At 39.8% G+C, this 17156-nt stretch overlaps 1 protein-coding gene across 1 annotated transcript; it reads right to left on the bottom strand.

Moving 5' to 3' along the window:
* Positions 1 to 427: 427 nt before the first annotated feature.
* pamr1a (peptidase domain containing associated with muscle regeneration 1a) lies at positions 428 to 16209 on the bottom strand (the record flags this gene model as incomplete). Its single annotated transcript, XM_080885108.1, has 10 exons — positions 16059 to 16209; positions 15764 to 15889; positions 12558 to 12672; positions 11820 to 12037; positions 4567 to 4764; positions 4252 to 4446; positions 3929 to 3995; positions 2998 to 3263; positions 1581 to 1921; positions 428 to 1003 (listed from the first exon to the last, which is right to left on the bottom strand). The coding sequence occupies exons 1-10, from the start codon at positions 16186 to 16188 to the stop codon at positions 428 to 430; spliced, it is 2232 nt and encodes a 743-aa protein (XP_080741234.1). The 5' UTR covers positions 16189 to 16209.
* Between the last annotated feature and the right edge of the window lie 947 nt (positions 16210 to 17156).

Here is a 17156-nt window from a genome sequence, read left to right as displayed (position 1 = left end):
ATTGTGCAATTTATATTGTAGAAAAGCATGTTACATGTTTCACACAATATACTTTATAAATCAACTAGCTTTACTAAAAAAACAAAACAATAACTGCTTGGAACTAATGTTTTAGATGTCAATAATTACATAACTACCCGTGTTTTGAGAATAAATAGGTCAACAGTTGTCTGTCTTTTTTATTACAGCAATTTATTCTTAGAAGCATGAGGATGTGTTTTATATGGGAGTGATCGCTGCAGGTGCAAACACATAATAGAGTTCTAACGATCACATGGTAGTATAGGAAGTAGGTATGCATTAGGTGCTTAAAACCAGTTTAGTTTAGTTTGTTTTGCATAATTAGCAGCACTGAAATATACAGAACTCAGATTTAATTATTAACATTGCTGAAATTCTGCCTTTTATAAGATTGTACCAAAAGCACCTATTTCACATGTTGCTCTATCCAGTCTTGAAAGTTTGCAATTTGTGTGTGAACTGTGTAACTCGGTTGGTTGCAGTTGTTTTTCTCAAAAGATGTTGCTCTCTCTAAACCAAGCAGCTGCCAGCCTGCACTAGAGGCTCGGTGAGTATCCTCGTGACCTGACAAGACAGCCCTTGTGGATGAAAACACAGCTGGCATGGTTGTGATGCCTGGAATAACAATTGGGCAGGCGCTCTGAGGACTGGACGGTTTGCTAATGACACACAATGAATTGTCACTGATCGCTGTGGTATGTGCCCCTCCTTGAGCAAAATCTCTTTCACAATGAGTAACATCAGTCAGCTCAACAAGTTTTGTCAGGCTCAAGGTTGCAGAGTGGCCCAGGTGCCTCGGATTGCTTGGTAAAATCCACCTCGCGGTGTAAGCCTCCTGCGCAGTCACCTCCCCTCCTTGCGTTTTGGGTAGACACACAGGCAACACGCGCTCTCTGATCTTGGCCTTGTCTTTTAGCTTAAGCACAGCCACATCAGAGTCTGGTGAGGAGAAAAAATTTGGATGGACTACTATCTCTGAAACCTGCTGGGGCAGAAAGAGAAGATGAGGGAGAATTGGAAGTTAGACTACTGAGTTGCATGCCAAGTTTTGTTGTTTTTGGAATACACATCAAGATTAGATTATATGCATGCAAGATGTGCAGAACCAAAGAAAATATAGCTGCATTCCATGTAAGCTTTAAGTGCATATCAAATATGCACCTTATCCACTTTATACCTTTACAAACAAATATATATCCAAAAAATAACTTCAATTTAATTAAGACTGATTTTTCTTTTTCTTTTTTATCAACTGTTGTGCTGCAGAATTTATAAGCATTTCTGCACTTTATGACTTACAAAAAAAGAAAAAACTAATGTAAGACCACATATTTATGAGCACTGTTTGGTCATTTTCAGGCCAAATGGTGGCTTCTAGGTTTAATGTGGGGTGAAAGTGAGATGACCATTTGCCATATAACCTGACCTGCAAAGGATTTACTGATATAAAAAGGCATTAATGAATATTTTTTATTTGCATATTACATGCTCATCCATTTAGACTGCATTGTTTAGGCAAGTTTAAACAGTAAAAAGTTGTCATGCATATGGGACTTTACCCTCAGGTGGTGCTGGCTTTTCAACACATCCCTGGGTGTATGGTATTGCTTGCCTATGACAACCTTCACATGTTCAGGCTGAATGTGCTGCTGCTTGTTCTTGTCTACCACACACTGAGCCACCACCAGGACTCTATGCTGGGCGACAAGAGCTCCACTGCAGGCCAGGAACCAGAATGTGGACTCCTCTGAGGCCCCCTGCTGGTCTGTTATGATCCTTCCAGGGGACGTGTAGGTGCTCACAGTGTGATCAGGTGGTGAGCGGATATAAATGGCTGCGTGCCACGGCCACTGAGCGTCGGAGAGGTTATGTCTGCTGAAAGCGTCAAATTTGCCACAAACTGTGACATCAGAGAGGACAAAGAACAGAAACGTATTAAATTTTACAGTGCAGATGTGAAAGTGGCTTTAAAATTAGAATCTAGCCCTTAAAAACAGACAGACAGGTAAGAATGATGATCAGTTGACTTCCAGAAATGTCAAAGAATTACTTCAAAATCAAAATAAGTCTGCGTAATTTTTTTCTTAATAAGATGTCACTGTGACCAAGATGATTCATTTAAAAGTGTCGTGACTCGTGTAACTGCAGAAGAGTCACAAAATTGCAATATAAATGTTACAGAATGAATCTAATATCTGCGGTAGGTTGCTTCTGAACTCAAACAGATCATCATTATTTCGTTTTAGTCAAACTACAATCTTTCAGGTGTAAGAGCTAAGTTCACACATCAATTTAGCTTACTTAAGAATATACTTCTGAAATTTGCTAACAACGCTGGAATGTATTGGTCAAGAAGAAAAATAAAGCCAAAAAGTGCAGTTCCTCAAATGACCACTTTAGGTTGGCTTTTTAAAAAACCCACCAAATTCCTACCATTTGTTTTTGGAATCATGTTATGAAGCCTCAAGATGAGTGTTTCCACCATCACCATCTTTGTTGCAAAAAAACTTGATATTATGAGGAAAGGCTAACGGGTAATGTGTGGTTAAAACTGGTTAACTATATGTAACTAACAGCCTGTCAGATGAGTCTATTCCTCACTTGTAGTCAGTGAAACTAATACTTTTTCTGTACACAGAAGTACAAAAGTACACATTTGTCTTGCATGCAAAAGATCCCTGGTTTGAGACCAGGAGGAGACACAGGCTAACATACTCCTGGTACTGTACCAGCCCAAAACCAGGATAAATCAGATTGTTGCTTCAGGAAGGGCACTCAGCATAAAAGCATGTGCAAAATCAAACATGTGGCTCCACCTGCTTTGGTGACCCTTTGCAGCTAAAAGTATCATCTCCATAAGCACGAGTTAGCTGGTATTTGTGTCTGTGCAATGTACCAATATGGTGTTTTATATTTCTCTGTTTTTTAAGAGAGATTTCACTTAACAAGCCAAGCGTAAACTTTTGCTGATCTCACCTGGTGAGCAGGAAACATAGTGCCCACTCCACCTTCCAGTCTTCAGACAGGTGCGTCGAGAGCTTCCTTTGTTTCGATAGAGAGGTGAAGCACACTTGTAGTCGATGCTAGTGTAAACTGGGTGAAAACCTCGAGGTATCTCAGCCAAAGAGGTGTCATCATTTTTCTCTCTGGACAATCCACCGGATGTTAGTGGAATAAAGCCAGCGGACAACAAATCATCCACGCTGTATCTGGATGAGAGGTGAGTCTGGTCTGAACGCTGTCTAAAAGAAAGAGATAGTTTGCCTTTAAAGCTCATCTTTTCAGTGTGATAAGCATTGTGAGTTTTTATACATATACATACATCTTGTTTATCTTTTATTTACCCATATACAGATTTGCTTATTCATTGTTTACAAACTGATATTTCCAATATTTTTTGAGCCTCCAAATTCTACCAATGTGCTCCCACTCATGTCCTTTCTTATTTTGTTTTAGAGCTAAATGACATTTCATTTTCAATGTGTGGATTTACTCAATCATAAAACCAAGAAGAGAATAACCTATGTTTGCTTCAAGTTCTACTAGTGCTTAGCATCTGGGACACAATAAGGGGCATAAATGACTTCTTCTTTCACATGCATGCTACATTGCTTTTTTTGAATATGCTGCACTTAAGTGCGCGATTCTGGTCTTTGAAGCACCCATGGCATGAATATGAGCAAAATTCAAAGATGTGTCAGGGCAATACACCAGATAGCTACATAAACTGCTGTCACTGCTATCAAATCAAAGAACAGGGAAGAGGAAAGTCTGTCGGATTGTTCAGTTTTTTTCCTCACAAAGTAAAACCATCACAGCAATTTGTATAATGACAAAGTAACATAAAAAAATCCAAAATAATAACTTTAGGTGTGCAAAACTCATACATACACACATATAACATTACCTTAGCAATAGGTGTGGCTTCACAACACTTTGCCGTACAAGTTCAGAAACTCTGGGCTCTCGACAGACTGTGAAGGTAAATCAAGCAGGTGGCAACAATAAGTAGATGTGTATGTAAATGATTCTGCTTAAAAATATCAGGGACTTAAATACTGTAGTGACAAACACATAAGAATGTCTAATCTTTCTTTATAAACTTCCCAGTTTACAATATATTACAATGTAATACTCTATACTCTATTTTTTTTTCCTCATGTAACAACAAGGAGGAAAAGCAGCTACAACCTAAAGCTTTCTTCCTTTTTTTTTTTTGAAAACTATTACCTCTAACACACTTTGGTGACCTGCTACTCCAGGATCCATTAGAGAGACAGGTACTCTGGTGGTTTCCACTTAAAATGTAGGAGGTTTTACAGAAAAACTCAATTGTCTCAGCACCTCCAGCTGAGTCAAGAGCAGGTCTGTGATATCCGTGGAGCAGTTTGGGTGGAGGAGCGCACCGGACCAGGCTTGTTGGACCTGTATGCAGTTGAGACAAAAGAGAGAAAAATGTATTTCCTAACTGTCAATAATAGTGTGCAAACACTATAACAGAACACAACAAGCACCATGGGAGGAGTTAAAACACACAAGAAAAACCTTTTACACATGAGGGAGCAGTGCCACTCCATGTGCCATTAGGTAGACAGGTCCTCTGCTGCATGCCAATCAGCCTGAAAGGTGGATGGCACCGGTAGTTTACCAATATGAGCTCCTCTTCTGGACCATATACAGGCAGCAGGTATCCATTCACTGGTTTGTCTGGTGCTGCGCATGCTACATTCTTGATGGCTGACACTGTAAAGAAATTTTCTGACTGTGATAAATGAAAGATAACACTGAATAACCAATAAACATAACATTTATAAGGGTGCACATTATTATATTGACATAATATAAACAGCTAAAGTAACTTATATCTATCGATAGATAGTATCTATCTGTGTAAATCTCTTAGACAGACAGACAGACAGACAGATAGATAGATAGATAGATAGATAGATAGATAGATAGATAGATAGATAGATAGATAGATAGATAGATAGATAGATAGATAGTAGGGGTGCAACGATACTCGTATCGATATTGAACCGTTCGATACAGTGCTTTCGGTTCGGTACGCATATGTATCGAACAATACAAAATTTGTAATTTATTTTATCAACTTTCCTTCTGACAATGCTGTCTGTGTTGAGCGCTCAGTGAATCTGCGTTCGACTACTCCGCCTAGGCTGCACTGTCGAACGCAGATCCACTGAGCACTCAACACAGACAGCATCATCAGAAGGAAGAGCGCAGGGCAAGCTAGCGAGACAGAAGTTAAGCTCTCCTTGCAACATGGCAAATTGAACCTTCCCCACCCTCATTCAGATCTGGCGTTTGGAATTATTTTGGTTTTCATGTGACGTATGACCCTGAAGGTAAGCGCGTCATGGACTAAAGTAAAACAGTATGTTGGATGTGCCACGCAATGCTCAATTACATGGGTGGGAACTAGTGTGTTAGCGCAGTTAGCTTGTTAACGTGTTGGCCGTCTAGCCCCACGCACGGGGCGATCAGGGGTAGCTCGTTAACGGAGATTTGCCGTGTTGTGGCGTTAACGTCATTTCAACGAGATTAACGCTGACAGCACTAGTGGGAACACAACAAATATGACTGCACATTTACGCCGACATCATCCTAGTGCAAAGACAAGTGGAAGCAGACAAAAACAACAAGCATGCATGCTACAAACTTTACCCGAGTCATTTAGACAGCCGTTAGCACATGATTCTCCTTATGGAGACCTGATATGTTTAATATTGTGGCGAGCTCAGACAAGGTGGAGACAGAGGTATCGTTTGGTCTTGCTTCCCGTGAGCTAGCTAGGGAGCACAGCCGTTTATTGACATCTGCAGAAGAACACTGCCGCTAGCTAACTGGGGTCCGTTCTTCGTACCTTGCTTACTACATCCAAGATCAAATGACACATCCAAGATCAAATCATCGCGCTAACTTTGAGCTCGCTATTCCGGTTCTCCGAACACACCTGTTGTTGACGATTAGTATAGCTGGATGAAGTAATGTGAGATCACTGGGTGGCTTAACAGGGGCTACGCATCGATAGTAGAAACATTGATCGGCAACCCTTTGATTGGTCGGCGAAAATGTCGAAGGAACGCGCTCAGCATTTTTCGGCAGCAGAGCAAGAACTCTTGATTGAGGGATTTCAGGAGTTTCAGTTTAATTAAAACGCAAGGGAACACTGCAAAGGCTGCAAAAGCAAGGAGAGAGGGCTGGCAGAAAGTTGCTGACAAATTAAACTCGTAATTTATTAATAATAATAATAATAATAATAATAATAATAATAATAATAATAATAATAATAATGGATTGGATTTATATAGCGCTTTTCAAGGCACCCAAAGCGCTTTACAATAACACTATTCATTCACTCTCACATTCACACACTGGTGGAAGCAGCTACGGTTGTAGCCACAGCTGCCCTGGGGCAGACTGACAGAAGCCAGGCTGCCATATCGCGCCATCGGCCCCTCTGGCCAACACCAGTAGGCGGTAGGGTAAATTTATTATATTATATTATATTATATTATATTATATTATATTATATTATATTATATTATATTATATTATATCCTCTTTCACATTAGAGCCACGACAGGACCCACCAGAACATGGGAACAAGTAAACGTGAAATATAAGAATATCCTACAGAATGGTAATATTTATCACTTATATTGCTTTTAGTCTCTTGAAAAGAGACCCTGAAATAAACTGTTTGTTTGTTTATAACAGCAACCAAGAAAAGGGCAGAGCAAAAAAAGACAGGTGGTGGTCCTGCACCCCCTCGTCAACAAGTTGGTTAAGTAAATAATACCCTCACGGGAAAATCGATATCTCTCTAGTCGCGCTGAGCTAAAGGATCCTGTCTATCCCGCAATATACGCTGAATTCTGAGAACTCTCCATATCAATCTTGCACCTTCCACAATGGGTGGCTCGCGTATACGGACAGGACATGGCTGCGACAGACTTCCCAAATCCACCTTCACTTTTATAGCCATGGTCTCTCATCCTGATTACACGAAGTAATTTACTATTACTACTCTAAAATATGAATTACATCTGTAATAATCAAATACATGAAATAGAATGATTAATAGTACATTTCGCTTTTTTTAGGAAATGACCTGTATGTATCTGTATGGAATCAATAAAAGAATCAAATACTGCATTATCTTTAGTTACATTGATACTATTTATTTATGGTAAAACAGTGGTAAAATATTGCTGTTGCTTTCGTATACATAAAGCGGACATACCTGAGTGGCCGCGATCTAATCCTGTTTACATAAAGTAAACCTGCTCCCGAGCAGGTTTATGCTTACGGATCTGTTGCTATGACAGCAAGTCCCGGATGAGCTTCGGAGAACCGAACGATCCAAGATCAGGCGAAATCGTCAACAATCAAATCCAGCTAACTTACTTAGCAAGGTACGAAGAACGGACCCCTGCTCAGCGCAGCAACCACACAACAACAACACACAGGGCGCCCTCTGACCCCGGAAGGACACACCGTCGCAGTGAGAGGGCGTCACCTGTCACTATGGCAAGATAAACAAAACATAACTGTACAAACAGAACCCCGAACAGCCCTGACCCGCTACATAGCCCCCACTTAAGGGGTCAGTCGTCCTTGACGACCCCATTACCCCACAAAAAGTCCTGCAAATGTCCAGGTGCCTTCTTTTGGCGCACTCGGGTCAGAACATGGGGTGCCACCATCATCCCACTTCTGACACCAATGTGGTGAGCTCAGACAACGAGGAGACGGAGGTGTCGTTTGGTCTTGCTTCCCGTGAGCTAGCCAGGGAGCACAGCCGTTTATTGACATCTGCAGAAGAACACTGCCGCTAGCTTACCACAAAACAGAAAAGTTAGGACAAATCAGACTATAAGGCAAAAAGAAAGTGCAGCTTTATGGTTTCTTGGACAAAAGAATTTCTGTGGCTGCAATATGACGAGCTAAATAACCAGGGCTGCACATAAGTGTTTGCAGGTGCGCATTCGCTGTCAAAATAAAATAAAAAATACGCGCACAAGATATGAAGTTGCAACGCGTGTTTGCATACATAAGATTTTCTGGAGGAGGACAGACATTTGTTTAGAACTCTTAAAGATGTCGAAGAAGCAAGCTCCTTTAAGCAATTACTTTGGTGTTCCTCCACCTCCAAACAAATGTCAGAAGGAGTCCGAACCACAAAAGAAGCGCGTATTCTCGGAAAAGTGGTTGCAGGAGGTGAGCTGGCTTCAAACAAATGATGAACGCACAGAGATGTGGTGCAGAATGTGCCGTGAAAATCCCACTCTAGCGGACAAAACAGGGCCTTTTAAATGGACGCAAACGCGCGTTGCAACTTCTTATCTGGTGCGCGTCTTTTATTTTGACAGCGAATGCGCACATGCGAACCACTTATGTGCACCCGTGTAAATAACATAATGTTCTGCCGGGTGTGTTGTTGGTTTTCTCTCGATTTCTGAGTCGACAAGCGCCTTTGTTACTGGGACCAGTCATTTTAAGAAAGGCCCCCATTAGAACCCATGAGAAATGCAAGAAATGCATTATTGCTCAGTCTGCAATATCTTTCCCAGAACAAACACCAATTGCAAATAACATACTAAAAATAAACCTGAAAAATCTGTTTAGAACAGCGTACTATGTTGCAAAGAGTGAACTACCACTGGCACAATTTAGCAGTCTTTGCAAACTTCAAAAAGCAAATGGCGTAGTTCTTGGTTCCACTTGCCTCTTACCCGTGACTTCAGTGGAAATTTCAAATTCAGGATCTGACACAGACTGATTCATGTCCTACACAGTTCTTACAAGTTCATAGAAATTTCTGTTCAATTAGAACCAAGTACAGTGGGGCAAAAAAGTATTTAGTCAGCCACCGATTGTGCAAGTTCCCCCACTTAAAATGAAGACAGAGGTCAGTAATTTGCACCAGAGGTACACTTCAACTGTGAGAGACAGAATGTGAAAAAAAAATCCATGAATCCACATGGTAGGATTTGTAAAGAATTTATTCGTAAATTAGGGTGGAAAATAAGTATTTGGTCACCTCAAACAAGGAAAATCTCTGGCTCTCACAGACCTGTAACGTCTTCTGTAAGAAGCTTTTCTGTCCCCCACTCGTTACCTGTATGAATGGCACCTGTTTGAACTCATCATCTGTATAAAAGACACCTGTCCACAGCCTCAAACAGTCAGACTCCAAACTCCGCCATGGCCAAGACCAAAGAGCTTTCGAAGGACACCAGGAAAAGTATTGTAGACCTGCACCAGACTGGGAAGAGTGAATCTACAATAGGCAAGCAGCTTGGTGTGAAAAAATCAACTGTGGGAGCAATCATCAAAAAATGGAAGACATACAAGACCGCTAATAATTTCCCTCGATCTGGGGCTCCACGCAAGATCTCATCCCGTGGGGTCAAAATGATCATGAGAACGGTGAGCAAAGATCCCAGAACCACACGGGGGGACCTGGTGAATGACCTGCAGAGAGCTGGGACCAAAGTAACAAAGGTCACCATCAGTAACACACTACAACGGCAGGGAATCAAATCCCGCAGTGCCAGACGTGTTCCGCTGCTGAAGCCAGTGCATGTCCAGGCCCGTCTGAAGTTTGCCAGAGAGCACATGGATGATACAGCAGAGGATTGGGAGAATGTCATGTGGTCAGATGAAACCAAAGTAGAACTTTTTGGTATAAACTCAACTCGTCGTGTTTGGAGGAAGAAGAATACTGAGTTGCATCCCAAGAACACCATACCTACTGTGAAGCATGGGGGTGGAAACATCATGCTATGGGGCTGTTTTTCTGCCAAGGGGACAGGACGACTGATCCGTGTTAAGGACAGAATGAATGGGGCCATGTATCGTGAGATTTTGAGCCAAAACCTCCTTCCATCAGTGAGAACTTTGAAGATGAAACGAGGCTGGGTCTTCCAACATGACAGTGATCCAAAACACACCGCCCGGGCAACAAAGGAGTGGCTCCGTAAGAAGCATTTGAAAGTCCTGGAGTGGCCTAGCCAGTCTCCAGACCTCAACCCCATAGAAAATCTGTGGCGGGAGTTGAAAGTCCGTGTTGCTCGGCGACAGCCCCAAAACATCACTGCTCTCGAGAAGATCTGCATGGAGGAATGGGCCAAAATACCAGCTACTGTGTGTGCAAACCTGGTAAAGACCTATAGTAAACGTTTGACCTCTGTTATTGCCAACAAAGGTTATGTTACAAAGTATTGAGTTGTATTTTTGTTATTGACCAAATACTTATTTTCCACCCTGATTTACGAATAAATTCTTTACAAATCCTACCATGTGGATTCATGGATTTTTTTTTCACATTCTGTCTCTCACAGTTGAAGTGTACCTCTGGTGCAAATTACTGACCTCTGTCATCATTTTAAGTGGGGGAACTTGCACAATCGGTGGCTGACTAAATACTTTCTTGCCCCACTGTATTTGAGTTGATGATTGTAATTTTTATACAATGTTGTAATTTGTTTTTCAACAATTTTTTGATTAATGTTTTGTTTCCTTTACAATATTATACTTTAATGTATTATATTGTAAAGGAAACAAAACAGGAAACAAAACATCAATCAAAAAATTGCTCTCTTTTTTATTTGGGCTACTTAAATTTATTTTGGGCTACCAAAAACTGAAGAGTCCCTGCCCGAAGGGCTACCAGGGATTTTGAAATTTTGAGAGCCCTGAGATATATTTATTTTTTTAATTACTTTTGTTTCAGCAACATTAAATTTAAAAACTGTACTTTTGAGTTAAAATATATATATTTATAATTTTAATAAATGACAAATTAAAAAGGCATGAACATTTTTTTTGTATCGAAAAAATATCGAACCGTGACACCAAAGTATCGAACCGAACCGTGAATTTTGTGTAGCGTTGCACCCCTAATAGATATAAAGATAGATCTTGTAGGACTATGAAGCTCAATGTTGCACTAGAGATTATTACTAATAATAGGGCATCTTCTGCATACATGAAAAAAAATCTTAAATCATTCTCTGGATACGTCCCTCTATTTTTTTCCAACAGAATTATTACTGAAGACTGCCATAACTCTCATTCATGCCGTGGTGCTTTGATATGTTGGGATTAGGAAACCACAGTTGATGCCCAATGAGGGAAAAGACTATAAATGGGACTGAAGTTAGATGCATGATTTGCTTTAAAGGCGGTAAATGGGGCAGAGAGGAGCAGGTATGATAAATCTGTGTCATTGACTGTCCGTCTCACATCACTGCCCTATGAAGGAGGCTGCACAGACACAGATGAAGAGTGAAAGTAAAGGTACGTCGACGAAATGTGCTGCATAGAAACAAAATACATGAATAGTGCCATGTATTTGTTATATGTATATCATAAAATAGACGCTATCAGTCCTAACAGCTTTGTACAGGTCTGCTGTAACTCTTCCCTCTAATTATAATAAAAAATGCTTTTTCTCTAATTTGTTAACTGCCTGTGTGCACACTGAGCCTAACACATTTGTATTGTTTGTTTTGTATGTGGATTACATAGAGGAAAAAAACCCTTCACACAGAGCATACGCTGACTCATATACCGTGATAACAAAATAAAAGGCCACGTATCGTAATGTAATGTAATCCAATATAAATCCAGTCTGCCTCCATGGACAGGCTTTAAAACATTATTGTGACCAATTGTATTACGCTGCATTATAATGTTAAGTGTTTGTGTTATATTGTCTGTCCTGCGGCAGTGTGTATGCATTCACATTGCTTATGATTAATACCTACCTGAAATTTTCTGAAATGTAAGAACAAAGCCATCAAAGTTATTATAGCCATCAGAGGTGAAGAGAATGTGTAGGAAGTTCCCGGAGCTTTTTATTGGAGGAGGTAACTGATCCCCACAAAACCGACCAATCACAGAAGAAGTCAGGCTGTCACCATCACGGACCTCGACGTAATCGTAACGACAGCTGTGGTCAGACTCCAAACTCAGCAGTGAAAATCTGCAGCAAAACAATACAGAAATGATGTTTGTCACCTGATGTGAGTTAATCCCCATGCCAAGTCTGATGTATAGCACGTTAACAGGACAGATATAAAGCGGGATGAATGAGTTATACTAGTTAACGGCAATCCAAAGTATAGATTTGAAAGAAATTTCTATATCTTATGTTAATGTTCTACTATGTATTTTTACTGAAAAGTACATTATTTTCCCAAACAAACAAAATGATACCATTTGTTTTGTAACTGTTACCCTGCTTTGAACCCAAGAATGTCCTCACTCTAAAGTACGCTCATCTCCAGCTCTTTTATTATTCCAACACAGTGAATTGCAACCGCCAGATTGCTTGACTCTCTCCTGTATCATCTGCAGCTCAGCAGTTCTTTATTACCTGAGGTCACATTGATCCCTTCTGAGCCTTTCAAATAGAGACTTAACTAAATCTTTTCTCTTTGATCAAATCATGTGCCTTCAGTGTTGAATGATTTTCATATCAGATCTTTGGAAAAGTTACCTACCTGAGCTGGATACTGCTTCCCCTCTCCATTTGCACTATCCATTCACATCGAGCATTTGTTGGGTAACTCTCCAGGGCTATGTGACCCTGAGCTCGCTGAATGATGCCTCCACATGCTACCAACAAGAGAACTATAATTACTTATACTTATACCCATTAAATGTGTACTTATCTCAGTGGCACTGAGCATTTTGACTGTTGCAAGCTAAGCCCCATAATTTGACATGCTGTGTAAGAGGGCAGATAATACCAAAAAAAAAAAGGAAAAAGAAATATACATATATGTGCGTGTGTGTGTGCGGGGGGGATTCGGATGGTTCTGATTATCATCATCATGCTGCTATTAATGCTGTTAAGAAAAAGAAAGACGAGATACTAAAGCCATGTTGAATTGATGTTGACCAGTCTTCGCTAAGGGAATGGGGTTGTTTAGAATTTTAAAAAAATATCCCAGAATAAGATCATTCAGTCTATTCAAGGAGTTGGTCAGCCTGTGTAGAACATTCTGTAAAAAGCCTGTGTAAGAGAGAGATTGCCCAATGTCCAAATGTCTTCTTTTGTGTAACTCAGAATGTTAGAACATGACAGAATAACACCTGAGTGGCAATTTCCCCAACGCCATTAAATGTAGAGAATGGAAAAAGTACCATGTGAGAGAATAGGAGTGGCAACTAAGTAAACTTTTTTACTTTGCACTAATATCAGCTTCATGTTGCACTGAGTCTCACACTACAGTTGGTCTAAATTATTACGTGGTGGTTGTTGTTGTATCTGTATCTGTAGTTGTGTATATATATATATTTTTTTTAAAGTAGTATTCATCCATCTTTTTATTCTTTTTGTGAACTTGAGCTCTAAGTAGACACTAGGCTGCATACAGTTGTAGGCAAACCAATAAAAAGCACTGTCGCCACCAAATGTCCATAATGTGTATTGCAACGAAGGTTGTGTCATTTTGAAAATTCTTAACCATAGATCTGATTATTAAACAGCTTTTCCCGTATATCCTTTGCTGCATACATGAACTGTACATACTTTGGAGATGCTAAAGATATTTATTTTACATTAAATGGTGGTGATGTTTCCTCTTGATGTTTTCTTCCCTTTACACAACACTCTGAGCCACAGGATGTCATAGGGTACCAGCATCTCAGACAAAAACAAAGGTTCTTATGTTCCTTGGAGACATGTATTAAGTAATTTAATTAATTTAATAAAGTAGTTTACTAAAAGGACAAGGTCTCAAGGTTATTAGCCCTGCGACAGACTGGCGACCTGTCCAGGGTGTACCCCGCCTCTCGTCCTATGACAACTTGGATAGACTGCAGCACCCTAACGCCTCCTCACCGCAACCCTGATAAGGATAAGCGGATAAGAATGGATGCATGGATGGATGGATGGACGCCTGTTATTCAGTCATAAGTCACTTTTACATTTTTTGTTTTACCTGCCTTTCAGCAGAATTGTTGCATTTGTGGCAACGAGCACTGTCAGCATCAACTCTAATGAATTGTAACTAAGGCCAGGGTCTGTCAGTGTGTGTGTGTGTGTGTGTGTGTGTGTGTGTGTGTGTGTGTGTGTGTGTGCTGCACAGTGCTATTCAGCATCCTGTACACAGCTTCTTCCACAAAAACTGGGCTCTGAGTAACAAAAAAGGAGAATTGAGGATTGTTTTCATCTTAGTCCAAAGAAGAAATAGAAGCGGTGAGATGAAATATCATTATGCACATGTTTCTGCTTGGCATTATTCGCAGAGCAGCTGTCTGTCTCTTAATATGATTGCATGTATTTGTACTTCTGTTGTAGTAAATAGTGTTAGCTACTTATCATGTATGCAGGGGGATGAATAATAGGACTTCTCTGCCTCACTGTTCCATGTAAATGTCAGATCATGAATATGATTTACTGGGTTAGTGCTCATAACTGGTATCCTGGTGCACATCTTATCACAGTCACAGAGAATGGAGCCCTTTGGCCAATAAAGAAAATAATTAAGTCAGTTTGTGTCTTAGTTATTTCTTTATTGGTTGTGATAGTTCTTTTTAGTATTTTTAGAGTTATTTGAATGAATTTATGTAAAGTCTTCAGGTATGTATACAGTTTGTATGCAGTGTATTCAACTGAGCACTGCAAACAAGCCGGATGGTCCCACTCTTCTTTAACCCAGAGGATAACAGCGTCCATGTTTTCCTAAAAGAATCTCAAATTTAGATTCATCTGACCACAGAACAGTTTTCCACTGTGTCTGTGAAGTTTTCCACTGTCTATTTTAAATGTGCTTTGATTCAGAGAAGCTGGGATCATCTTCACATATGTCTTTAACCTGTATCTGCAGTTGGCACAGTGAACTTTGATTTCCGGAAGTGTTCCTGTTGTGTGTTTTTAATGCACTACTGCTGGGGGCCAGAAGATCACAGGCATGCAATATTAACTTCTTGATCTTATATCTTATGCACAAAGATTTCTCCAGATTCCCTGAATCTTTGAATGGGATCTTCTGACTCTTTACAATTTTACAATGAGCAACATTATTTTGAAATTGTTCCAAAATTTGCAGATTAAAGTTTTTGCAGACTGGTGAACCTCTGCCCATTTCAACTTCTGAGAAACTCTGCCTCTTTAAGATGCCCTTTTTATACAGATAAGTATAAAAAAGTGAGAGTACAGACTCTGTCAGGGATGCTGTCTTCATACAGAGTCATGTTACTGACCTGTAGACAATTAAACTAACTAATTATATAGCACGTCTCCAAGTATTTCTTTTTAGAACCAGTTACTTTTCCAGCCTTTTGTGGCCCCATCCCAACATTTCAAAATGTGCTAATCACTTTTGTGAAATAATAACTCATCAAAGTTTAAATATTTGATGTCTTCTATCGTGAATAAAGTGTGGATTCATGAGAGGACACATTATTGCATTCTGTTTTGATTTACATTTTACATAGCATCCCAATATTTTTGACTAAATATAAGACACTACACTGGCAAATGTGACATAAAATGAAAATCCCTTAGAGAAAAACAACCTGGGATTGTAAAAAAAGATCAGCACTGCACTTATCTGTTCATTTTCACTTCATAATGTAGGCTTTGCATGATCTCTGTTTTCCTATCAGCAATCACATTTAAGAATATGATTCATAATATTAGACATTTCTGTAGCTTGGTCAGGCCTCACAGGAATACTTCATTAAAGCACTTACTCACTTTTACAATCCCCTCCACTCCAGCCTTGACGGCACTCAGTACAATACTTCCCATTCACGAAGAAGTCATCATTAGCTCTCCATGTTCCATTGTTGCAGGTTTTACAATTCTCAAATAGACTGCAGCCTGGAGAGAGACAACGGCAGAGCAAAAAGTAATAATCGAAAACATTTTTTAAGATAAATTGGAACTCCTAGTCATTTGCAGTATACCACAACAGCTCTGATATTTTTTCACAACAATATATCATGTAATATGTTTTGTTTAGAAAAAACAGAAAAGGACAAGAATTTACCTGGATGAACAATACAGGGGTCACATTCATCCAGGACATTGCGGCAGCAGGGAACAGTGTAGCCTACCCTTGTGCCTTTTGATGGACACCGACACTGGATCAGGTGGTACTCACAACACGGGCGACACATCACGTTCCACTGAGAGCTCGGGCAGTTGTCTCCCCTCAGGGCTGTGAAGGAAAAGGAAAATATTTAGATTTTAAATCTAAGAGCTGCCAGTGGAAACCTCAGCATAAGTAAAATAAGTAATCGTAAATTATGTGTTTGTGATTGTAGAAAAATAGTCAACAGTACCAAAAAGTCCCTTTCAAATATCGTCTGATGAGGCAGATCAAACTTCCAAGAACATATCACATGACGGAATGGCACCATATTGATCTTTTACAGCAGGTAAAAAACATCAAAATCAAACAGGGCTATACGAGTATACAGTGTGTGTACACCAAATCTCAGTTTGCCCTTGTTTAACCTCCTAGGACCTGGCATCCACATATGTGGCCATCACATTTTGACCAAAATACTAAATTTTGCTCTACAAGGGCCTGATATCCACTTACGAGGACATTATACTGCTACTGTTCTATCGAAATTTTAAACAAATATCCTCATATGTGGCTCTCATTTTTCTTAGAAACAAAAATTAGGTAAAAAAAAAATAGGTAATTTTGTTTTTACATTCATCGATATGCCCAAAGATCAAAGAGAAATTAAAAATGCATGCTGTGGAAGAGTTTGGGTCTTAGGAGGTTAAACCTAGTGTCACATTGATGCTGATCACATTGAGCAGCTTGAGAACGATCCAAATACATCCCAAAATCCAATTTATGGTGCTTCATTTGGAGCACTAATGAATATACCTGCTGTGTAATGGTAGTTTTCTCTCAAACAGAAAACTGCAGTCAATCAGTGAACATGTTTCTCAGGTTATAGCTCCCAAAGGGCAACAAACAATTACAGCTTTCCCAGGTTTAATTCTACTCACAAAGGCAAATGAATTCAACTGTAAAAGTATCCCAGCTTTAGTCACTGGTATGCCTGATATCTGTATCTGTGTACGTTTTACTCTTGTTTCAGTAAGCCACACTGAGTGCATAGCA

The sequence above is a fragment of the Rhamphochromis sp. 'chilingali' genome (genome assembly GCF_963969265.1).
Source record: "Rhamphochromis sp. 'chilingali' genome assembly, chromosome: 6".
Taxonomy (NCBI): Eukaryota; Metazoa; Chordata; class Actinopteri; order Cichliformes; family Cichlidae; genus Rhamphochromis; species Rhamphochromis sp. 'chilingali'.
This window is presented reverse-complemented; position numbering and strand designations above follow the sequence as displayed.